Source organism: Sturnus vulgaris, chromosome 22 (genome assembly GCF_052056855.1).
Source record: "Sturnus vulgaris isolate bStuVul1 chromosome 22, bStuVul1.hap1, whole genome shotgun sequence".
Taxonomy (NCBI): domain Eukaryota; kingdom Metazoa; phylum Chordata; class Aves; order Passeriformes; family Sturnidae; genus Sturnus; species Sturnus vulgaris.
The window spans coordinates 9,184,929-9,208,024 of NC_142264.1; the positions used below are offsets into that span (position 1 = coordinate 9,184,929).

The window sequence follows — 23,096 nt, forward strand, 5'->3', positions numbered from 1 at the left end:
CCTCAGGTCCTCTCTCCATGCAGGGTTCCATCTGCTCCAAGGAGCACAGGATGCCCCAAGACCCTTCCCTGCTTCAGCCAGCAGCGTTTGGGCAGGGGGACAGCACTACCAAAGGACACAAAACAAGGATGCAGCAGCAAGGACTGAACCCAGGGTGTTAGGGAAGCTAAAGTTGGATTTCAAAATGGCCAGGAAGGCAGGACAGCAGGAAGTAAAACTCCTCTGAAGGTGGAGAAATGCTGTGTGACAGCAAATCCTTCCACACAGCGTCACCACAGAGAGGAGGGCTCACCACAGCAAATAATTCCAAGGCTCCTGTCACAATGTCTGCTCTGAAAGGCATTGCCCGTTGAGTACAGGTTGGCTGAAGCAGTTAGAATGGAGAGAATCAAAGCCAGCAGGCTTTGAAGTGGTCACCATTTGATTATTAAAGACTGGGACTTGCATGCCGTGTATTTCCAGCACAGTTACTTTCTCCTCCCTGGGGTTGCCAAGCTTGCATGAGGTTTTTTTAGATACACCTGTAGGATTCAGTTCCATCTTGTTCTTTCTGGTTAGAATACAGTCCTGGGCTGATATGATACCAAAAAGGTGAGCAAGTCCCAAATTCAGGTTTCAGTTCCTCCACTGAACAAAGCTGTGCTGGTGCTGGTGAAGAAAGAGACAAAACTGGGCACACAGGCAGAATTTTCCACACAAATCTAAAGACAGGAATGTGCAAATTCAAGCAATGAATCCTCCTACAAAGCCCAAGTCACCCATCTCAAAGAAAGAACCCAGGAGTCCCTGCCCTGCACATCCCACACCCTGCAGCAGGCTCTGGACACAGTTCCATGGGATGAAGAATCTCCCTCAGCTCAGCCACACCAGAGTGCTCAGGGTTTGCAAGGACAGGGAGGTGCCCACTCCATGGAACACCCAGCAGGGACCTGCAGAACTCCTCTGGCAGAGCCCAAGAACAAACCCACAAACTAAAATTAGATTTGCTTGTAGCTACTTTTTTCCTTCCAGACTTATCAGTTCCAGGGCTTGCTGGAAAGGAGCTGAATGTCTCCCTGGAAGAGAGGAGCCAGCCCTGCACAGCAGGGAGGCAGCCGTGGGATGAGGCTGTTCCAAAAGCTGCTCTGATCCAGAGGCATCAAGTCCCCAGGCCACCAAAGGCTTGGTCAGGCTGAAGCATGGTGCTCTGTGCTGGGACTCTCCTCAGCCACTGAAAATAGCTCATTTCCCCCATTTTACTCTAAAACAAGAAGAGGGGGAGGGCTTTATCCTCTGGCTTTGAGCCAAGACCCATGGTGCTAAGGAAAGTGTCATCTTTGTTCCTTTGCTGAGCCTTTCCCCCACTCTGGGACTGGAGATGAGAGGAAAAAGTTTGAAGCTGGTCCAAACCATTTCAGGCATGAACCTGATTACTCTTCCCAGTAAGGGTGAAATAAAGAATGAGATGATGGATCCAGGCTCCCTAAAGTCACCCTCTGGAAAAGGGAAGGACAGCAATGACCTGCACTGGGGCCCAGCACCTTCTTCCAGACCAAGGACCAGTCCTGGTGTCACAGGACCTCAGGAGCTGTACTGGTAAAGCAGCCTCCACCTACACACCTCAGCCTGAAGATGCATTTTTGTTATACTCTGATCACAGATTTTTATGGTTTCCTTTAATTTTCTTGCTTTCAACTTCGCTTCTCCAAAAAACTATTTCCCAGTTCTTCTGCCAAATGTGCTTTTTAATAGAATTTGATCATTTTTCTCTGAACTAAAACCCCTTGTCATGGTGACAGATACGTTGCTGGCATCAGTTAAAAATGTGAAAGAGAAAACACTCATCCACTACTGAGAAAAAAGCAGCACCACCAAATCCTGACACAACCATGGTCCTCCACGACACAAGTCTTTGTTCTCACAATCATCTCCAAAACAATATTCTGACAACAACATCCTTCCCTATATAGATTTATATTGCCATATCTCTATCATTTCCCTCACGCCCATCAAAATGAAGTTATAATTAACCCATCATCAATAGAAATTACAATGATTTTGAAACAGCAAGAAACAATCTATTTGCATTTGGTAGCTAATTATTCCCCCTACGCACACAGCCACCAATGTTCCCTAAAACCATCCACAGAACAGACAGTCTGTGCTAGCCAGAGCTTCTGGAAAGGAGGGGAAAAGGAGGGACTAAGCAAAAAAACCTCAACGTTGGGGTGGCAAAATTTTCTTCAAATCCGCAGCATCTCGAGCTCAGCCGAGTCTGAAATACAATTGCCCTTCTGAACTCATCCAGCAGTGTTAGAATCCACCTGGGTATCACATGGAAGCTGACAGCAACCTCAGGACCAACCTAGTGGGAGCCACTGACATTTGCTAAATTATTGAATTATTATTCCCTTCTTCACACCACTCCAAGGAAACATGAAGCCATTTTCTGACAAAAGCCGTTGAACATAAATTTCACACTGGGCAACACCAGGAGCGCTCCCAGAGCCAGGCAACACCGGGATTTGCAGTTGTGATTATTCCCTCCTCCAGGAGGAAGGGTGTGCCCTCCCTCAGTGCAGGGGGATGCCCAGGGGTCACCTCCAGCCCCTCCAGCCCCCGTTCATTCCAGGCAGGTACAGAACAGAACAATGCCTTTCCCCGCCCCCCACGCCAGGCAAGTTTTGCTGACAGATCACCTCCATTTCCTCACCATCCCCAAGGATTCCAGGGATGTTTGTAAGAGGTAAAGACACAAGCCGTGGTCAGGGAGTGCTGCCTCCCCCAGCTCGAGCAGCCTGACAAAAACCAAGGCACCCAGGCATTGCTGCTTGACATCCTGGGAGCCCCAGGTTGGCCCTCCATGGCTTGTGCTGCGCTCAGAGGAAGCTGATACAAAGCACCAGGGATGGTAAATCACACCCTCCTTCACCCACGCTTCTGGAGGAGAGTAGGGAAAACACTCTTGGCTCATTAGGAACCATCCGAGGTTTCCCTTTCTCTGGGATGTCCCCACAGAGCAGGGATTGGGGAGGAAGGGGCTCAGTTTCACCTGGACACATCCCTGTGCCTGCAACACTTACCTGGCTGCCAAGGCATCCCTCCTCAACACGCAGAGAGTCATCAGCCTTCAAAGCAAAGCCAAAATAGCTGAAGGATTGTTTTCCTTCCCCCATCTGACACGGGATTGCAGCTCCTCAGGCATGGGGAAGAGGGGGAGCAAAATAATAGTAATAATCAAAAGCAAAAGACTATTCTTCTGTAGGCAAAGCTAATCCTGTCACACATTTTCTTCCCAACAGAAGCATGAGAGATCGAGTCCCACTGGGTTCTGCTCATAACTAAACAGGACGAGGTGTTTGCAGCTCCCTTCTGCCAACACAGCTCAACGAGCAGCAAGGCCTCACCTCCTCTCATCCTTTAAAACTCAACACGAAGCCACCCTGGTGCTCTACCCCAGCTCTACAAAGTCAGCCCGAGCCTCAGTATGGCCTTGTACGGAAATAGGATTACTTTGGCCTGGAGGAAAAAAAGAAACCACAACATGAAGGTCACCCATAAAATCATTACACAGCTCCCTCTTCCCCGGCTCTTAGAGAAAAATCCTTTCTCAAACCCTCAACCTGAAAGGAGAAACACAAAAAGATATGTACATTAATGCCATATACCTCCGTCAATTTTTTTCCTCGTGTCTTTAGAGCAGTTGTTTACTGCAGCCAACTGCAGAGAAATTACAGTAGCTTAACTCTCCAACTCCCTCTAAAGGATTAATCTTCCAGTGAGCATGCTCACGCGGGAGCTTTTTCAGCACTTGCATCCATTTCATGAGTGAGGGCTGCTGCACACATGAGGAAATGCCATTTCAGGGCTCCAGGCAGAGCGAGCAGCCCCCAAACCAAGGGCTAAACCCTTCCCAGGGCTCCACAAAGGATCCGTGCCCAAGCCTCCAGCTCCAAGGAGGTTGAAAGATTTTCAGGTTCATGGCCCCTTTCAGGAAGGAGGGGGGCGGTGGCTTCCCTGCGACACTCGTTTGAAATGTCTGACCTTGGCTTTTCTCTACAGCCTGGTGGACAGTTCATCCACTGAATCTGGGGTCAAAACAGCTTCTTCTCGCTGGCACCTTTTTCCTTTTGCATCACTTGTTGGCTCATCTTTGCTTTTCAGAAAAAATCAGGAAGATAATTTGGGGTGCGGGGAGGGGGAGGGGAAACATTCAAATAAAAAGGAACAGTTTTAAAAATCTAGTTCTCAACTCTGCATCACAGTTGGTAACAGATCCTGAGACACATTTAACTCCACAGATTAAGGACCCATGCAAATGAGGATTTGCTGGTAGACAACAAATCCAGTATCTAAAGAAGGCTGTTCAAGTAATCTTGTCCATTCTCTCCTAGACCACTGTAGATTAAACTGCTCTGTTTGAGATATTTCTCCCTCACCTCAAATGATGTACCTCAATTCAAAGCCTTCCTGGTGAAAATAAAGCTCCAAAATAAAGGACAAATACACTGCAGAAATAGTTTCTTCCATTTTCATCTTCTCATATTCCAGGGTTCTGCCCTTCCCCTTCCCATTTATCTATTTTATGTCCTGTTGCTTAATTGCTCTTTGTAGCTGAAAGAGATCCAAGCCTCCCCCTCCCCCCAAAGGCTCTTATTTCAAGTTTTAAACCCAGCTTGAGTCTAGGACACACAGAGACCAGACTGCAAGCCCTGAATCCAGGGAGAAAAAACCCAGAGGGGGCTGCAGCCCAAGGTCTGACTGAGATCACTTCCCAGATCCAGCACCAGGCTTCACCCCAGCCATCACAACCACCTCAACATGGATTTATTTTTCAAAAAGTCTTGAGTGTCTTTGATGCCACGAAGGGGGTTTTAAGCCCTACAAGTGAATCCCCAGAAAGGCAGGATGTCAGGAGAGTGTTAAAGAAGGGCTCTGGCTGCGTCTGACAATGCACGTTCACCATAGCGACCGTCCCCGCCAGAAATGATAAAACCTGTGGTGACACTGGATATTTTGCTCTGTCGCCACCTAAACAGAATCACCCCCAGAAAGGGAATCTCTGTTAGCATGCATTAAAATAGAGGCTTTGTTTTATTCATAAAGCATCCAAACTGGTTGGTTTGGATGTGTCAGAGCACAGGCTGTTGAGCCACCCCTCCCTGCTCCATCCTTGGGGGACTTAACGACTGATGGCTGCACTTCATCCTGCCCTCGCCTCCCACGGAGCCCAGGGGCTGCTGAGCCTGCCCCAGCTCCTCCAGGGAAGCTCTGGAGCCAGGTGGGATCCGACCCTGAAAACCCCTGCAAAGAAAACCCCAGACTTTGGAGAAGGCAGATGTGAAAAAGCCTGAATGGAGGAAGATCATGTCTGGTGCTTCCTCCTCCAGGGCAGGATCACACCCACACATGAAGGTGGGACAGCAGCTATGGAGTTATCCTGACCTGTCACTCCTCATTTGGAAACCAGTCATACTCCCTGAGAGTTTAGACTTTGAAGATTGACTACTATTGATTCTTCTGCAAGCAAACGGCCCAAGCTGGCAATCAGTCAATAATAAGCAATTACTCGACAGTCTCTTATCTGCAGATGCCAGCCCAGACAGCTCGATTTGTGGAGGCAGCAGGTCAATAAATCAAAGCTGTTCTCAAATTTTAAAATATCATCATTTAAAAACCCACCCAGCCTTCAAACTGGCTGGAAGAGCAGCCAGGTCAGGGGGATTCCTGCAGAACAGTGTGGTGGCTATCACTAATTTACAGCACAGGAGATAGAAGGTGATGTGCTGAAATCCACCCCTGACACTCCTCATCTCTCAGGAGCAGCATGAGTGGCAGCTGGATGATGAGGATGAGAAGGAGAGGAGGAAGCAAAACCTTTCTCCTTCGAACAATGACTTGTAGGGAAAAAGCAGAGCAGGGCAGCCTGCCTGTTTCCCAAAACATTCCCCAATCCTGGGACACACCTTGCTGCTCACCAGGAGCCTCAAACCCCAACAAAAATGTGTTTAACACCACCAAGACAGCAAATTAATGGCACCTCTCTTATCCCCCTGCTGTGACCTCTGTAGCCTGGGTGTACAATTAATCATTTCATCCCAGGAAATGCACTTCCTTGCTTTTTCATGGCCTAAACATGATACGAGCACATGAGCCAAAGGCTCCTCTTGAGCATTTCAGTGTGACCCAGAGGTGACACTTTAAACCCAGCAGTGCCAAAGTGCAACAAAGAAAACCAGCTGAAAACTCATGGAGGCATTGTATGCTCTCAGTGCAGACTCCCTTTATAGACTCATTTATATGAAAAGAGATAAAAATTGCCTATTTAATTTGTAGAAGATTGAGAACACAGCTAGAATGCCAGCCCAGTGTAATGGCAACATCTATCTATTTATCTATTATTTATCTATCTATCTATCTAGCACTGCAAGGGCAACCACAACCTTCCACCTAGTTCTGAAGACTCTAGAAACTTCCCTGTTTGTCCATGGGTTCTTGCACAAGTCATGCAAACAGCCCAAAAGGACCAAAAAAAACCCACAACACTTCAGTAATCCTGCTGGTGCTGCTGGAGGAGGGTGGTGGCCTGCAGCTGTGTCCTCCACACCACGAGTTCACCAGGGGCACAGGATGTAACCAAGGCACCCAAAAGCTGCCCAAGCACTGTAAATCCAAGCCCCATGGAGACTGTGAAGCTGTCAGTGCTGCAGAAGTGTCTCAGATTCATCAGGTTTGGGGCAGCTCCACCACCACACCACAGTGACCCCATCTAGGCTGGCTGCCAGGGGCCCAAAAAGTGCAAAGTACCCAAGAGAGGAAAAGGAATGACTTGGGAATATCCTACCATTGGTTCCAGAAAGGGAAGTGTTTGTATAATGATGACCAAATCTTGCAGACTGAATATCTGCAATCATACCAGCTTGAAAAAACAAGATTTTGAGCCTAATATCTAAATAAAAAGATCAATCCCATAGCTGGTACTCACTCTTCATACTCCATTTGCCACAAAATTCAGGTATCTGAGGATACAATCTAAATACCCTCAGTTTTCAACACTTTTCAGTGGTCTGGGAGGGAAGGTTGGATGAAAGGCAGCAGATAATGGATTATTTCAACTGTACTTGGCATTTGGGACAGACTTCTTGAGGAGCCTACTGAGGTTTTTACTTCCATCTACACACGATGCACTCAGGTCCTTCCAGCAGGAAGCTGTGGGAAGCTGTGCCCAAAATCTCAGCAGGATTTCTTCTCTTCTTACCCACAGAGCACCTACAGGTGGCTTTTACACTGCCAGCCTTGTCTGCAGCACTGTGGCAAAGCATGGGAGAGCACTCAGCAGAAAAAAAAAAAAAAAAGGTGTTAAATGCATCTTCCTGTATCACTCTCACCATTTATAGAGAAGCTACAAAATGCCAAAGCACTGACAGGATCCCACAAACCGCAGTGCAGAGCACCAGTGGCTCCTGAGTTTTGCAGAAAGATTTTCACACAATCCCTGCAGTTTTCTGATATAAAATATGGACCCTTTTCCTCTCCCTTCCTGATGTGCAGATGAGCAGCAGGTCAGTGCTGGAAGGACAATCCAGTGCAGCAGAGCTCTGGGGAGGAGCCTGCAAAGCTGCTGGAGTTGCTGAGCATGGAAAACAAAATTATTTATTTGCCCAGAAAGGAGCTGCCTGCCACGGGCCTGGCTCCCACAGCCCCACTAAAACCAGTGCTGCCCTACTCCACACAAGGAAAATAATACAGCAACTTTACAAAGCACAGCTGTGGCAGTAACACAAGACTACTTCTCACCTTTTATGACAAAAGCAATGCCAGTTGCAAGACAATAAGATATCACAACCTGCCATTCATCCTGCCATCTCAAGGCAGGGCCATTCCATACAAAAGCTGGAGATCACCTGTCGTGCTCTGCTTCCTTCTTTCAAATGCAGCATTGTGTTAGCACCAGGATCCCGCTGCTTTGGGGCTGGAAGTGTTGCTAGAGCAACAAAAATGCTGGAAAGTAGAGCAGAGAACAAAAGGACTCCACAGTCCCACCGAGGATGTGATCAAGGAGATAGCAACAACGTTAAAATGGGACCAGGAGACCTCCCTTAGAGCAGGAAACTGCCATCTCCCATCCTCTGCTGGGCAGAGGGATAATTTAGCAAGTAGATCATCCCAGTAAGAAATTCCAGCAGCTCAGCCCTGTCTACTTCTTATCAGGAGCCCCATGACTGAGCAGAGCACTGCTCCTCTCCATGATCCATCCTTTCATGCCCAGCTCGAGGATGCCATTCACAGCTGACTTTGGTGCACAGAGGTAGGAACCAGGGACATATTTCTCTGTAAAGGCACAGTAAATCCCTGCCTGCACGTCCAGCAGGTTGTCCTTGCAGCAGGAGATGTGGTCAGAATTCCTTCCTCTGGACAAATCCCAAATTAGGTGACATTACAGAAGTCCAGTGAGCTGGGCAGACAATGGGATCCCACTGCACCTTGCAGGGCTTAGCAGAGTGGCCCTTGCTCTAAGGAGTGTGGATGCTTTAGGAAATAATCCTCAAAGCAGACTGATTCAGGGATTCCCTCTGGGACACTGTACCCAAGATGTGTGGAGAGTGTCCTGACTGGAACTGTCACCCCTGGACTGGGGAAGGACAGACAGCAAACACCAGGCTGCTGTGTGATGGCAGCCCCTGTCAAAATCCATCCGTGGAGGGTGAAGTTTGCTGCATCAGGCTGTCTGCAGCACAGTCCTGACCCTGGAGAACTTTGGAAGAGCTCAGAAGATCCTGCACACACACTCGGATTCGTTTGCACTACACTGGTCACAAGGATTTGTAGCTCATGACCAAAAACACAGTTTAAAGGCAACCTTTGTCATGTAGCAAAAACTGTCCCTCTGTGCCTGGTCTTCCTGTCACCTGCACCTGTGGCTTTAACCCTGGCTCTGCCAACAGCTTCCAGAAGGCTCTGAGAGGAAAGGGAGCCCCTTGCAGGAGCCACATTTGCTACATGGGAATACAAAGCACCCAGACAAACTAAGCAGCAGCATAGGAGAAGTCCTGGAGGTGTCTGGCTTGAAATATAAAAGCAAAAAAAAAATTTTTTTTCAAAGCTTAAGCAAATCCTTCATCAGTGAAGCTGATGAAGACACAAAAATCCTCAGAGTGGATTATGAAAATGAGCAAAGGCATGACCAGCTCCAGGGAAGTGAGGCTCAAAGCCTGGCTCAGAGCTGGGGTCACCTCCTTGTGACCACCTGCACACGTTACAGACCAAGCAGAAAGAGGATGAATAATATTTATGCCCCTCTGGATTAAAATTCAGAGGTGCAGAAATCCCATGAGCTGCTGAGAATCCCAGCACCAGAATCTGCCTGGCCCTGGGAACAGCCAGCCAAGGCTGTGAGTGCTCAGTGACACTCCACAGTGAGGAAAGCTGAAGGGTTTGCTGCAACTTCATCCATCCCTGATCTCCATGGCTGTGCCTGTGACCTTCCAAACCAGCCCAGTATCAATGCTCAGGTGCCTCCTGGTGCCTGCTCACAGCTCTGGAGAATCTCTGTCCCCTCTGTGCTCTGCTCAGAAATGCACTTTTCCCATGGCATGCAGAGCAGAGCACTGGGATGTGCTCCAGCCTCACCTCAACTGGCACCTCCAGCCCAGCTTCTCAATTCCAAAATAGCTTCTTCCTCATTTGACCCATTAAAATAAAAACCACAGAAAAAATACAAGGATTCAAAGAGACAGAATGACAAATGCTGGGACTGTATAATGTAAAAAAAGAAGTAAATTAATCCAAGCACCTGAAGATTGGTCCATCCACAATTTTGGCATCTTTTTAGCCATCCCTGATAAAAGGCACCTTTATACATAACTGTTATGTTGGAACAGGTCAAAGTCAGACCAACAGAAATGCTCTCCTGCCTGCATGTGCTGATACCAACATGGCTGTGCCCCAAAAGTCTTTCCACAAAGAGCTTCAATCTGGGTATCAACATTATACAAACACAACCTTCATTAGCAGTCGTTGCTTTCAACATGCAAAGGAACTGCCATGATCATCCTGTCAATTACAAATCCAATGGATAAAAACCTGTAACTGAGAGGAAAACACGTCACATCTGCTTCTTCCTGCTCTGCTGAGCAGGGCTGGGAGGAGCCCAGGAGCCCATCCAAAATGATCTTTATGCCATGGAAGCAGCTCATTTCACTCAGGAAAGCTAATTTTGCCAGCAAAAACTGCAGCCACGTTCAAGGCATCCAAGACACCCCCACAGCGTTCCGAGGCAGCATTCCTGGATGGAGGCATGGCTCACACCTGCCCACACAGCCAGGGCCTGGACCTGCAGCCTGCCCCCAGTGTCTGTGCCACTGTGGCACCACAAACAGCTCTCCCTGCACTGCTGAACGCTCTGCAATAGTACTACTGTAATAATTAGTAATTCTTGCTCTGATGCATTAATGTGTGCAGGTCCCAAACCCACCTGTCTGGCCTTTTTGGGTCATTCCAGAGCAGAGGCCTCAGCAGCACAGCCCTGCTCCTCTTTCTCCTGCTTTGCCCTGGACCATGGGCTATTCCCCCATGGAATTGTGTTCATATAAACAACCCATGCTCAGGCAGATCCCTCATCACACCCCTGGGGGCTGTCAGGACAAGGAAAGGGGTTTTAATCTGATTTGGGGCACCATACCCCTGGAGAAGCTGCTGCTGTCACATCAGCAGCTCAGAGGATGCACTAGAAATGATAGAGATGTTAACTGCTCCTCCCAGAAGCTGCCCAGCCCAGCCTCCTGTGGGGAGGGACAGATGTGCCCAGTGCCACAGCACAGCTGGAGAGCTCAGGGGAGGAGACACAGCACCCAGATAATGGCAGTGGTTACAGGGGATTAGCTCTGAAACTCAACTTGGGAAAACTCACTGCTCAATTCACATGGAGATTAACAATCACTTGGATTCAAGTATTCCCACAGAAAGGAATGGGCCTGAGGAGCCACTGTGGTCCTTCCAGCCTGACTGATCCAGTGATTCTGTAGTTACCCATTTTCCTGGGAATTCCTGGCCTGTATCTCTCAGTCCCCAGGCAGTAAGGGAAGAACAATCTGTTGAGACACCCAGGGAGCAGGGAATGCCTGGCAGAGGCAGGAAACCCTCTCTTTCCTCCTGCCTTTCCTCCCTGGGTGATGTGACACACAGGGATATTTCCAGTTAGCACAACCCTCCATTGGCCAAACCTTCACACAGCTCTGATAATGCAGTGAGAAAACAATCCTGGCTGATTTTCCTTCCGTGCAATTTAACTTCTAGTACTGAATATAACACACTCCTTCCCACTCCTGTGGCCAGAGCCAAACAAAGCCCATCTGCTGGAGAGGGAGGTTTAAGTAGGATTTAAGATCTGCCTTGAACTCCTGGTGGCAGCCCACAATGGAGTGGATCCTACCCAGGCCGAGCAACCACACAGGTTTGTCACATGCAGTATAAAAGAAAGCATTGAGAATTTGTGCCAAAACATTCAGGGCTTTTTCTCATTCAAAAAAAAAATTAAAAAGTAAAACAACGGAACCAACCAAGAGAGCAGAGTTTTTCTCTGCTGCAGCCTGTGGCTGGGAGGATCCTGCACTGTGACACAGCAGGGCAGGGGATGCTGGTGGGGGGATCCAGCCCTTGTGATCCCCCCCTGCCCTGTGAAACCAGGCCTGAACCTCCAGCTGCAACTGCTGTGCTCTTGCAAGACCATGTAAAAACCCAAACACAACAGAACAAAAAGGAAAGGTCACTGAGGTGACTCTTTCCATTTCACTTTAGAAAAGTCCTTGACAGGTTGTCAAAGTGGATTTGTTTATTAAAAGTGTATTTTTCCTAGCAAGGAGCACAGAATGTCTGTACAATAGATGCCATAATTGCCCAGGTTTGTTAATAATTGCATCGGCTGGAACAGGATGCATTAGCCTAATTTAAGAATGAAATAAGAACATATGAAAGATCACAGGTCTCATTTTCAAGGTGAATCCAAGGCTGCTATCACAAGTCCACAGAAGAGGAGCTGGACATTCAGAGTCACTCTGTCTTTGATCACAAATAGTTCATACTTTACAAAGTGCTTCTAGACTATTCCCTTCATCAGGCCTGGCCACGATGTCAAGAAATAAAGCCAAAAACCAGAGCATATCAAATAGTGACCATTATGTAACTCACCATCTCTTACCTAATGAAGATAATCTGTACGTTTTTAAATTAACATTCAGCAGTTCTTGAACAATTCCAGTTAAAGGCTTCCAACACCAAGTCAGGCCTTTGAATTTTGGGAAAATATTACCTCTGTTTTACAGCTGGGAAAAGCACCACAGGCAGCAAAACCTCAACCAGCCTTGCCTGGACACTTCTTTAACTTCTTTTGTCTAAGCTGCTGCTGCCCCATTGCCTGGGCACACTGCAGGGAGGCTGCTCTCACTGCAGTTGATGGCAAATCCCTCCCTGACTTCTGTACGTTTGGATCAGGTCCCAAAACTCTTTTTAATATAATATTCCAGTCTGGGTAATCTTCTGTCTTACGAAGGGTCAATGCTGCAAACTCTGCTTGCACTTAAGTCCTGTTGTCTGTCTGCCCTAATTCTGCACAGACAGCATTTCCTCAGCCCTCTGCTCTGACAGACCACACTCACCAGCCCCAGACATGAAGCCAGGCAGCTGCTAAGAGAGAAAAAAGAAAGCCAAACCCCTAGATTTACCTTTTCTCAACACTCAACCACACAGTCCCAGCCTCATTTCGCACATGGGACCATGCTTCAGGAACCCTGGGACACAAACTCTGTGCTTGCAAAGCACCCTCTACACTTACAGGGCAATAAAAATTAGCTTAATTAATAATACATCAGCAAGGAAATGTTAACGAGCACCCAGCAGGGGAGCAGGGACTGCTGTCTAATCTCCTTGTGTGGACTGCTTGCTTTGGCAGGGATCAGCAACCGCATCAGCATCACCACGGGGCAGGGAGGGCTCTGAGTCACCGGGGCACACGCAGGAAACATTTACATCTCTCTTCACAGCAGACACTGTTGCATCAGGAGTTACTCTTGGCAGCCCCACGCCAACTTCCACTTGTGGAGTTTTGGTCATTTCAAGAAGAATTTCGGCTATCCTGGGCATCCAGTGTATAAATACACACAGACACGGGGCCTCCTCCCGCAGCTCTCTGGCCACGTCTGCAAATTCTGCAGCTCTGCCCACGCCAGCCTCGAGCTGCTGGGTCACGACAGGAGGGACCGGACCAAACCTCCCTGTTCTGGGAACATCCAAGCCATTTCCTTAGGGTTTGCCCATGCTCCAGAGGCGCACAGGGTACAGAGGCTGATCCCGAAGCAGACAGTGGGAATCCCCGCTCCCAGCTGCCTCTCCTCCCTGTCACAGGAGCCAGCCCGGGGCTCCGGCAGCAATGCAGCCCTGGGGCTCATCCCTGCAGGGCTGTGCAGCGTGGGGAGGAGGTTCCTGCAGCCAATGCAGCAGCTGCCGCTCCTGGTTCCTGCCTTTCATGGGAAGCGTGGCTGGGAACAAAGGCCCGGTGACGAAAGGCCAGTTGGCTGCTGAAACTTCCCAGCACTGGCCAAGGCCCAGCCCTGACACATCAGCCTCATTCCTCATCCCTTCTCCTGCTCCTGCACAGCCCTGGGATCACACCGGGTCAGGATCTGAGCCACACACTGGCTGGGGATAGGGATGGGAATAGGGATGGGAAAAGGGCTGGGAATAGGGATGGGAAAAGGGCTGGGAATAGGGCTGGGGATAGGGATGGGAATAGGGCTGGGGATAGGGATGGCAATAGGGATGGGAATAGGGATGGGGATGGGAATGGGAATAGGGATGGGAAAAGGGCTGGGAATAGGGATGGGAAAAGGGTGGGAATAGGGATGGCAATAGGGATGGGAACAGGGATGGGGATGGGAATGGGAATGGGAATAGGGCTGGGGATAGGGATGGGGATAGGGCTGGGGATAAGGCTGAGAATAGGGATGGGAAAAGGATGGGAATAGGGATGGGAATAAGGCTGGGGATAGGGATGGGGACAATCCGTGTGTCCCATGTCACTGACACAGCCTCAAACCCCAATTCCAGCCCACCCACGAGGCACAGTCCCAGCAGCCACAGCCTCACAACGTGCTCGTCCTCCCTGCACAAAGCACCAGCATCTGCAGCAGGAGGGAAAATTTGGGGCTGCTGTCAGACAGGGGCAGGAGATAAATGATGTCTATAAAGCAGCTCCATGAGGGCAGTCTGGGAGGATGAGAAAACATCAAACCAATAAGGTTTTAATAAAAGCCATAAATGATTAATACCAATGTGCTCTTATCAAAGGCAAACTCCTAGAAACACGAGAACATAACCACATCACCAGCACAAAGGGCACGTTCTACAGGGAAGGAAACAACAAAACTCACAAAAAAAAACCCCAGAAGAAGTGCAAGATAGGCATGGAGTTCACTGTGTGTGGCAGAAACCTTGAAAAAAATCTTGAAAAAAGCCATGAGAAATACAACTTGCAGCTCCTAGAAACCAGAGTGGAAATAAAAGACAGAATATGATCCCCCCTCGCTGGCCTTTCCCAACGCTGCACGCCAGAGGCTGTGCTGGCTCCTGGCGCTGTGGATTCCCAAATTCAAAGCAGACAGAGCTGCAGTTTGTCTGCTCGCTGGTGGCACCTCCCTGCTGCAGGGGGATGTCGATTAAAGGACAGCCAGGATCTTCACCTCACCTCTCCACACATGCTCCTGGAGCTACAGGAGCCGGCACTACAGCAAGAGGAAATATTCCAGCTCACCCGAGGGCCATCTTTAAAGGAATAGTCCTTGTTTGTCCTCAAAGTGTGGCAAAAACAATTAAATATTTCAGATGTCACCTCCAGGCCCGACAGGACACCTTACAAACAATCACCCATGCATATTAAGAAGGCATTAAAGCACCAATCTGAATCCAGCCTAGCAAAACTAAAGAACACCCTTTCTAATCCAAAGAACAAAAGGATTTCTAATGTATGGGATTCACAGATCCTTAACATTTAAAACACAGAGCTGATAAAAGCCATTACAGACACGTTTGCAATTAAAAGCACCTCATGTCTTGGTTACCAGTTCAGCAGTGGTACTTTTTGCAGAGCCTTCTGGGTGTTTATTTAAGCCATCAAATATTAATAATACTCTTCAATTAATAAAATATTCAGACTCATGTTTTAGATTCTCATAATCTGGAGGTTTATGTGCAAACTGGCAGGATCCTAGGTGGAACCACACAAACCAGCTCCCAGCCCATTGTTAGTGCTTTCATCTCCCAAATATTCTCTTCTTTACACCTCCAAAACCACACTTGACAGGCTGTAAATTTGCTACCAATCCCAGTGGACATAAGAAATGCACCAAAACAGTAAGATAATTTCTCAGGTCCCAAAAATGCAAGTGTCTTCGACACCCATTTCCTGTTTAGTGCAGGTCCCAGTGACCTCCAGGCTGGAGGTGCTGCCCCTCCAGATCCCAAATCCTCCTAACAAGGCAGGAGCCAAAAGGAGCCTCCAGCACCTTCCATGAGCCACTTCCATGTGCCTAAAGCAAAACTCACACACAGCGAATGAACTTCAGTCAAAAATGTGCCTTGGATGACCCCAGGAGCTGAAATAATCAAGAGAGGACATACTAAACTGCAGGGAAGACAAAATAAAACATACAGAGGGCTTTTCCACCCAGCTGCTCCCACCTGGGCTGAGCTAATCCAGCATCAAACCTGGAAGTCAGTCTGGGGATTGGGCAAGGCTTTGGAATCACAGATTTGGGACATTTGCATTCACTGGATGCAGAGGAACACCACGTTTCAGTACCTCCCTCCCAATTCTGCAACAGGCATACTTTCAATTCCCAAATCAGCAGCTGGATGAAGCATGTAATTTTGAAACCCATTAATCCTTTCTAAGTCTTCTACCATGTGCATGTTTAATTTCCCACTTCTTGAAACAATATTATGATTTTTGAGAGAAGCAGAGCTTCTGAATGCTCTGGGTCAGCAGTATGAAACATCCCCAATTCCCACTGAAGTTGGATAAAGCATTGGGGTAATTTGCCTTCTGGCTTTGAGCCTGTGGGAGAAATTACCTATTAAAACTTCCTCTGAAACTGCAAGGATTGGAAATGTGCAACTGGAGAGGAAGAAGGTAGCTCAGATTCTCAAGAAACCAGGAGCTGATGCTTAAAAATGAAAAGAAGGAGGGAAATACTTATTTCACTGCTCTCAGAGCTGTACTCAAATGCACCTGCAGGTCATGGCCAAGAGCCTGGGGAGATCAGGGCTCCCTTTTGCAAGACAACAAGCTCAAATCCTTCTGTCCACATCTGCACTTCAGTTCTAAATTAATGAAAAGTCTGGAGCAGTGCTCTGAACAACTTTTACCATAACCAAGGCCCCAGCACAGCTCGGACACCTGGACTGCCATTCCCTCTCCCCTGAGGTGCCCCTGCCCTGCTCCCTTCTCTAGGGATGGCTCAGCCCATCAGGGTCATCCTGGCTGCCCCCAGAAGCAGCCTGGTCTCAGAAGCAATAAACAAATCATTCCTCTTCTTTTCAGCAGCACGGGCAGCAGGAGCAGGCAGTGCTGCTGCAGCACCCCAGGGCTCTCCTGTGGTGACAGGGATGGACCTGCACCACTGATTCCCACTCAGCTCAGCTGCCCCATCTCTGCTGCTGCTCTAAAATGCTGTCCTGAGCTCACAGCACCTTCTGGAGCAGGTTCTGGCCCAGCTGACCCAAAGATATATAATGGCTGTCATTTTTTTTATCCTTGTTCACAAAATTTCACATTTCCCTATAACACTAAGTCACTTACCTGGCTTTATTTTGGGTTTATTCATGTCAGCCTGGTTATCTTGTTCCATATTTACTTCCTCCTCAGCTGCACCACCTGCAAATTTCCTCCCTGTCCATGTGCTGGCTCTGCAGGATGATCAGCCTTATGCAAACAGAAGTGGACCTGAATTTTCTGCTCTGCCACTCAGCATCTCCCTGTCCTGAACTGACACTTCCTCCGAGAGCTCTCCTGAGAGAAGGAGGCACTGAAAAGGATGGATTTAATATTGAACAGCCCATCCCCACCCCCAAGCCAGCCCCTGGTACACACAGACAGCTCAGGTGGGCTCACCTGGATCAGGATTTACCTGTGCTATGAGTCAGGCAGCAGCTCTGAACCACCCCAAATGGAAACCCGGGCTGAGAAGCAAATGGCAAGACAATGGTGGGGATGTGCTGGGCATTAAGGAAACAGGAATCCTCTTGGAGCAACATTTCCTACCTGGAAAGAGGATGTGCTGGATGTGCTTGATACTTTGCTATGCTACAAAGTTTTACTTAAAAGCAGGAAAGCTTTGAAAAGATTTTCTATTTTAGACACAGCAATACCACAACACCAAGCTTTCTTACAAACATGGTTTATTCTGGGTTTAGGAACTTCCCAGAGCCAGGAGTGCCACACCAAACTTTTCATTCCCTGTTGGATTCACTTTACCACTTCAACCAGACTCCAGCCATCAGCAGTGGGATGGCCCTGCCCACACAGCCCCACATCAAGGGAGCACAGGCTCACAGGACTGCTCCCTGCTCCCCTGATCCACACACAGCTGGGCGAGCTTCGTGGTGACCTTTGGCTTCCACAACAGCCAGGAGGAGGGAACTCTCCAGCAAAATGTGTCTTGAAGCACCCAAAGAGACTCCTTGAACCTCTCAGAGTCCTGCACAAAACACAATCCCCTCTGACCTCCTCCTTTTCTGGGATGCAGTGACCCAAACCAGCACTTGGCCAGGGAAAAGCAAGAGGGGAAAAGAGCTTCTGGGTGGAGAGGGGAAGGGACAGAGCACAAAAGGCCAGGCAAGCTGATAAAGAGCAAGGCCTCAGACTGGCATTGCAGATCAGCCCCTGATCATTCAAACACCCTCTGCACATTGGGAAATTGGATCCCCAGGGCAGCAGCACCAGCTCGGGGATGCTCCCAGGGAAGGGATCCAGCTCCAGAGATGCCAACGGGCTCCCTCCATGGAGGAGCTGCTTCTCCTTGTTGCTGTTGGGCTTTTTGCTGGTAATTGCATCTCTCCCAGGGCTTCTGCTGACACAGCAGTGGGAGAGCAATTGCTTTGTGTTCATGGGCAGAGAACTAAGTGGGCAAAACTTCTCAAATGGAGACCAAAGCTCTGCTTTGAAAAGCAAAAAATAAGCCACCTTGGTCTGGGATCACCTCTAAACTAATAAAGCTGCATCCACAGCAAAGATTTTTATTACAGTTTCAGCAAGAAGAAATGAAAAATCATTCTCTCCAGCCAGCATAATTACACTGGAAGAGTTTATTTAAAGTTTAACTCAGGCCTTTGATTCTGCCTCGACTGACAAAATGCTCTTCAGATGCTCTCTTCAGTCACATTGGCTCAGTCACATCAGCTTAGCACAGCTGAAGGGCACTTCTAAGGCTTTCTTAAAGCTTCACAAGTCGTATTTGCTCATTCTGTTATTATTTAAAGTTTCCCTAGATGGAAGAAAAGGATGAGCTCTCCACGGGCCTTTGTCAGCCCACAACACGTGGGCTTTTCTTTTTTTTTTTCATGGAAAAAGTAAAAGTTAGCACCCATTTGACACGGGGTAAGACTTTACCAGGGCTGTGTATAATTATAATCATGTTAACAAAGTAATCTCCCTACTTCAGAAAACTTCTAAAACCTCCTTATGAGTATCAGAGGGGAGGGGCGGGGAAAACCCTTCTTTTTCTGTCCAAAGACACAGTTAAAATGTACCTGGTGCCCCAGGAGAAATGAAACACAAGTGAAACACAGGTGTGCTGTCTGTGCTCAGTGTGCTGTGGACACACCTCAGAGCACTGGGGATCCCTGGGGAAGCAGCAGGACACAGGGCTGGTGGGGTTTAAAACTCTGCCTGACAGAAGTGATAGAAATGGGATGTGAATGAAAAGCCATCGAGGCCTCTCCTGACTGGCAGGAGGGAATGAGGGAGGGCAGGCCTGAAAGCAGAGCTGCATTGTGTGACACCTGCCAGACACCGAGTGGGAACCTGCAGCTCTTCCCTCTCTGCTTGCTGCTCCAAGGCACAGCTCCTGTGAGCCCCCCTGCACTCAGCACCTGCTGCAGGAGCCTCTCTCCAGGCACAGCCAGGGAAATGTTGTCCCTTGATGCCCTGGGGAGGTCACTGAGCTGCCTGGGGGCTCAGATGAGCTCTCAGCACCGGCTGGAGGGGATGAGAGCCGGGATCAAAGCCAGGGAGAAGCCTCAGCATCACTGCTGAGCTGAGAACTGCTCAGCCCCAGCGTGGGGAGCTGCTGGGGGCTGAGTCCATCCCAGATCCAGCCCCAGCCAGGAATTCTGCCTGCTCTGCCAGCTCATCCCTTTAGAGATCAAAGCTGCACTCCAGAAGAGAGATTTTACAGATCCGAACAGACAGAAGGGAAAAAAAATGGTGAAAAATGCAGCGTGACTTCTGAAGGGAACCACTTCACTCAAAGCCACACACACACCTTGCCTCCTGCACCAGCCTTCCCAGGTTACCAGAGCCCCAGGAAAAACATCAGGCTGGAACTTCAAACTTGCACCAAACAAGCGTTTTAGGAAACACACAAAGACAAGGGCAGCTCTTCACCAAACTAATGCAAACTGGAGGAGCAGCACCAAATCTGATGGACATGCACCATCAAACATGATGGCTGAGCAAGGCTCAATTCCTCAAAACTCAATTCCTTAAAGTTTAAACTTTAGTGCAGTACGTCTGAAGCGCATAACAAGCCCAAACTGGACTGGATATAAGATACCTACTAAAGAAATCCAGCAGCAAAATTCGATTTTTCTGCAGCCTCGTGATTACTGCACCTAAGGACTGCAGCACAGCCATTCTCCAACACAGAGATCACCTGGGACAGGTAACAGAACAACAACTAAAGTTCACAGGGCTTAGCAAGAACTTGGTGTTTAAAGAGATTCTCCCTCACCCATCAGCACTAAGATCTGGCAAGAAGCTGTTCTAGACTGGGAGGTTTTGTCTGGAGTTCAGTGATGCCAGCAGAGTTGTCTGTAGGTGGTTGGGCACTCCCTGCAGACACACAGACATCACCTTCCCAGCCTGCCCACTCCCTCCCAGCTCTCTGCTGGGAGCAATGATCTCCTTCCAAAAACACACCTCTGCACCTCTCCTAACCAAGAGAAACAATTCCATCTTGCACTTGGCAGAACACCGTGGATGTGGGATGTTTTTCCTTGCTCTCCCACACCAGCAAAGAGCATCTCCTCCAGTCCCCACATTCCAGCCTGACTTACACCAACTTCCTCCTCTCTGGCTCCAGAGGGGTAAAAGCAAGATCTGGCCTCAGACAGATCATGGGGGAGGGGAGGAATTAAACTCCAAATGAGTCACTGTTCCCTCCCCATAATCCACAGCAACATCTGGGGATACTCGGCCTGACTGAGAGCAGTGGTTCTTAATGCCCTGCTCACAGGGCAGACCCAGCCAGGGCTCCTGGGAGATGCTTCCCAAAATAAAACCTGTGTGTCTGCAGGGTTAGGACTGACCTGTGCATCAGGAGCTGACGAGCTATGAGCCAACTCCTGCCCCAGTTACAGCCGTGCCATTCTCCTGGAAGCAAAACTGGACCATGGAGTCACAGAGGCACTCAGGCTGAATCCTCTGTCACAGGGAAAAGTTAACATTCATCCTCTCCAAAAGCACAAGGGAAAGGCAGCAGGGTCAGGCCAGTTGTGATGGAACAGAAAACAGAAAGGAAGTCTTGGACAATCTCTCAGCAACAATGATGGGAATCCTGTCTGAGTAATAAATCCAAGCTGTCTGCAGCACTTCCAATGCCACCTGTGTGGCCGTGCCACAAACTTCACCCCATACAGGGCAAATGTTCCAGGCCAGAGCACAGCAGGTACTGCAGAGACAGAGAGCTGGGAAAGGCAGCAGCCAGCCTGTCACACCTGGGTGGGCCCACATCAGTGACCACACGTGGCTGTGGTCACAGGCAGCCACTCGGCCCCAGCTCCACTTGGTCTGCACAGGAGTGTGCACCTGGATCAGTGTGTGTACAGTGCACACCTGTGTGACAGCCTGAGAATGATGCACACCTGTATTACAGTCTGTACACACATATACACCTGTATGATAGCCCATGTACAACTGTACACCTGCATTATAGTCTGTACATACACGTACACCTGTATTACAGTCTGTACACACGTATACACGTGTATTATAGCCCATGTACAACTGTACACCTGCATCAGTCTGTGTACAGTACAGTGTATTACAGTCTGTGTACAAACGTACACCTGTGTTATAACCTGTGTACGATGCACACCTGTATGAGTCTCCGTACAACAGTACAGTGCACACCTGAATTACATCCTCTGAACGACTGCACACCTGTGTCACAGCCCACGTACAATGCACATCTGGACGACAGTCTCTGTACCAGTGCACACCTGTGTCACAGCCCGTGTACGATGCACACCTGTGTCATTTCCTCGTGGCTCTCTTTGTGCTCAGCAGCCAGCCCAGCTGCACTCCAGAGCTCACCTGAGGGCACACAGTGGTGACAAGTTCATGTTCTCCGCACAGCCGGAGCGGTGCTGCAGCCCGGTGTGCCCCCGTATGGCCGGGCACGGTCACAGCCCCGCTTGCTGTCACCCCAGGACAGTGCCCGCTCTCCGGGGATGCGGGGCCGGCGCCCGTGTCCCCCCGAGCCCGCCCGGGTCACAGGGGCTCCGCGGGCACCGCCACCCCCGGGCTGGCCCGGCTGGCCCAGGGATGCTGTGGCTGCCCCTGGATCCCTGCAATGCCAGGCTGGACGGGGCTTGGAGCAGCCTGGGATAGCGGGAGGTGTCCCAGCCCACGGCAGGGGTGCGACTGGATCTTCAGGTCCTTTGCAACCCAAACCATTCCATGACTGATTGTACATGCCCGGTGAGGCAGGACAGCCCGGGCCGCGCTGTGGAGCGCCCAGACGGGTCGGCGCGGCCCCGGGGAGGCACAGAACTGCTGTTCTGTCCCCGGAGGAGCGGAGCGGCGGCGCCGGGAGCACAAACTCCCGAGCCGGGCTCCCCCGGGACGCGCAGCCCCGGCTCCCCCGTGGGGCTCCTCCCGCCCGCGGGCCCGGGACCCTGCATGGCGCCCGCCCGCCGCCGCCCCGGACCCTGCATGGCTCATAGCACCGGCCCGCCCGCCGCCGCCGCCGCCGGCGCGCCCGGCCGGGCCCCGGACTCTGGATGGAGCCGCGCCAGCGCCGCCCCGCCGCATGGGGCGGCCCCGGAACATGGATGGCGGCCCCGCCGCTCCCCCCCTCCCGCCTCCGCCACACGCACTCACTCCCATTGGGGGGAGCCCCGGAATCTGTATGGCACATACCACTGACTCACCGTGGAGGGGTGTAACTTATACAGAGTCCCGGGCCCCCCTACACACAATGGCAGCAGCTCCCACATTCTTCCCCTCAGAGGAGTTGGACTGAACCATGGGGCGGCGGGGGCACGGCCCCCCTCCCGGCCTCCGACAGAACCCGCCTGGCCCTGGGCGATACCACTCCACGCTCCCCCATCTTCCTTCCCCCCGCCCGGGTAGATGGACGCCGCCGCTCTCACTCACCTCGGCATCCACTGTGGCCATGGCCGGAGCCCCGGAGCGCAGCCCCGCCCCCCCGGCGGCTCCTCGCGCCTTGGCTCCGCCCCTTGCCCCTCATTCTTCTCAATGGAGACGCTCGGCCGGGCACGGCGCACGCGCGCGGCAGCATGGCGGCCCCCTGGGACACGCTGTCCGTACGGCGTCATGGCGGCGCCCATCGGGAGGTGCCGTACAGCCGGAGCGGGAATGGGGATGCGGTGACACGGGGACAGGGCTGGGATGGGGACGGACCCCGCGCTCCCCACAAACCGCGGCTCCTCACTGATCCCACCACGACACCCGAGTGCCCAGCACACCCCGATACCGCGGGGGGAAGAGCAGCCGCCGTTCCCAACTGAGCACATAATGAGCTTCCCAAACTTTCAGCAGCACCCAGCAGCATAACTTGGCCAAAACCCTACATAAAATCCCTGCAAAAATCTTAGAAAGAGTA

The 23,096-nt window shown here is 50.3% G+C and overlaps 1 protein-coding gene across 5 annotated transcripts in view; it reads right to left on the reverse strand.

Moving 5' to 3' along the window:
* EHMT1 (euchromatic histone lysine methyltransferase 1) overlaps positions 1-22,691 on the reverse strand; it is a 118,692-nt gene extending 96,001 nt beyond the window's left edge. For 2 of the 5 annotated variants that reach the window (XM_088177705.1, XM_014881003.2), the window contains exon 1: positions 22,628-22,691. In XM_088177705.1, the coding sequence (XP_088033831.1) occupies positions 22,628-22,648 (21 nt within the window). In that variant the 5' untranslated portion in view covers positions 22,649-22,691. Of the gene's footprint in view, positions 1-3,062; positions 3,535-3,647; positions 3,718-22,627 lie in introns of those variants that run through there. The other 3 variants (XM_088177704.1, XM_088177706.1, XM_014880998.2) reach the window with 3 other exon arrangements.
* Between the last annotated feature and the right edge of the window lie 405 nt (positions 22,692-23,096).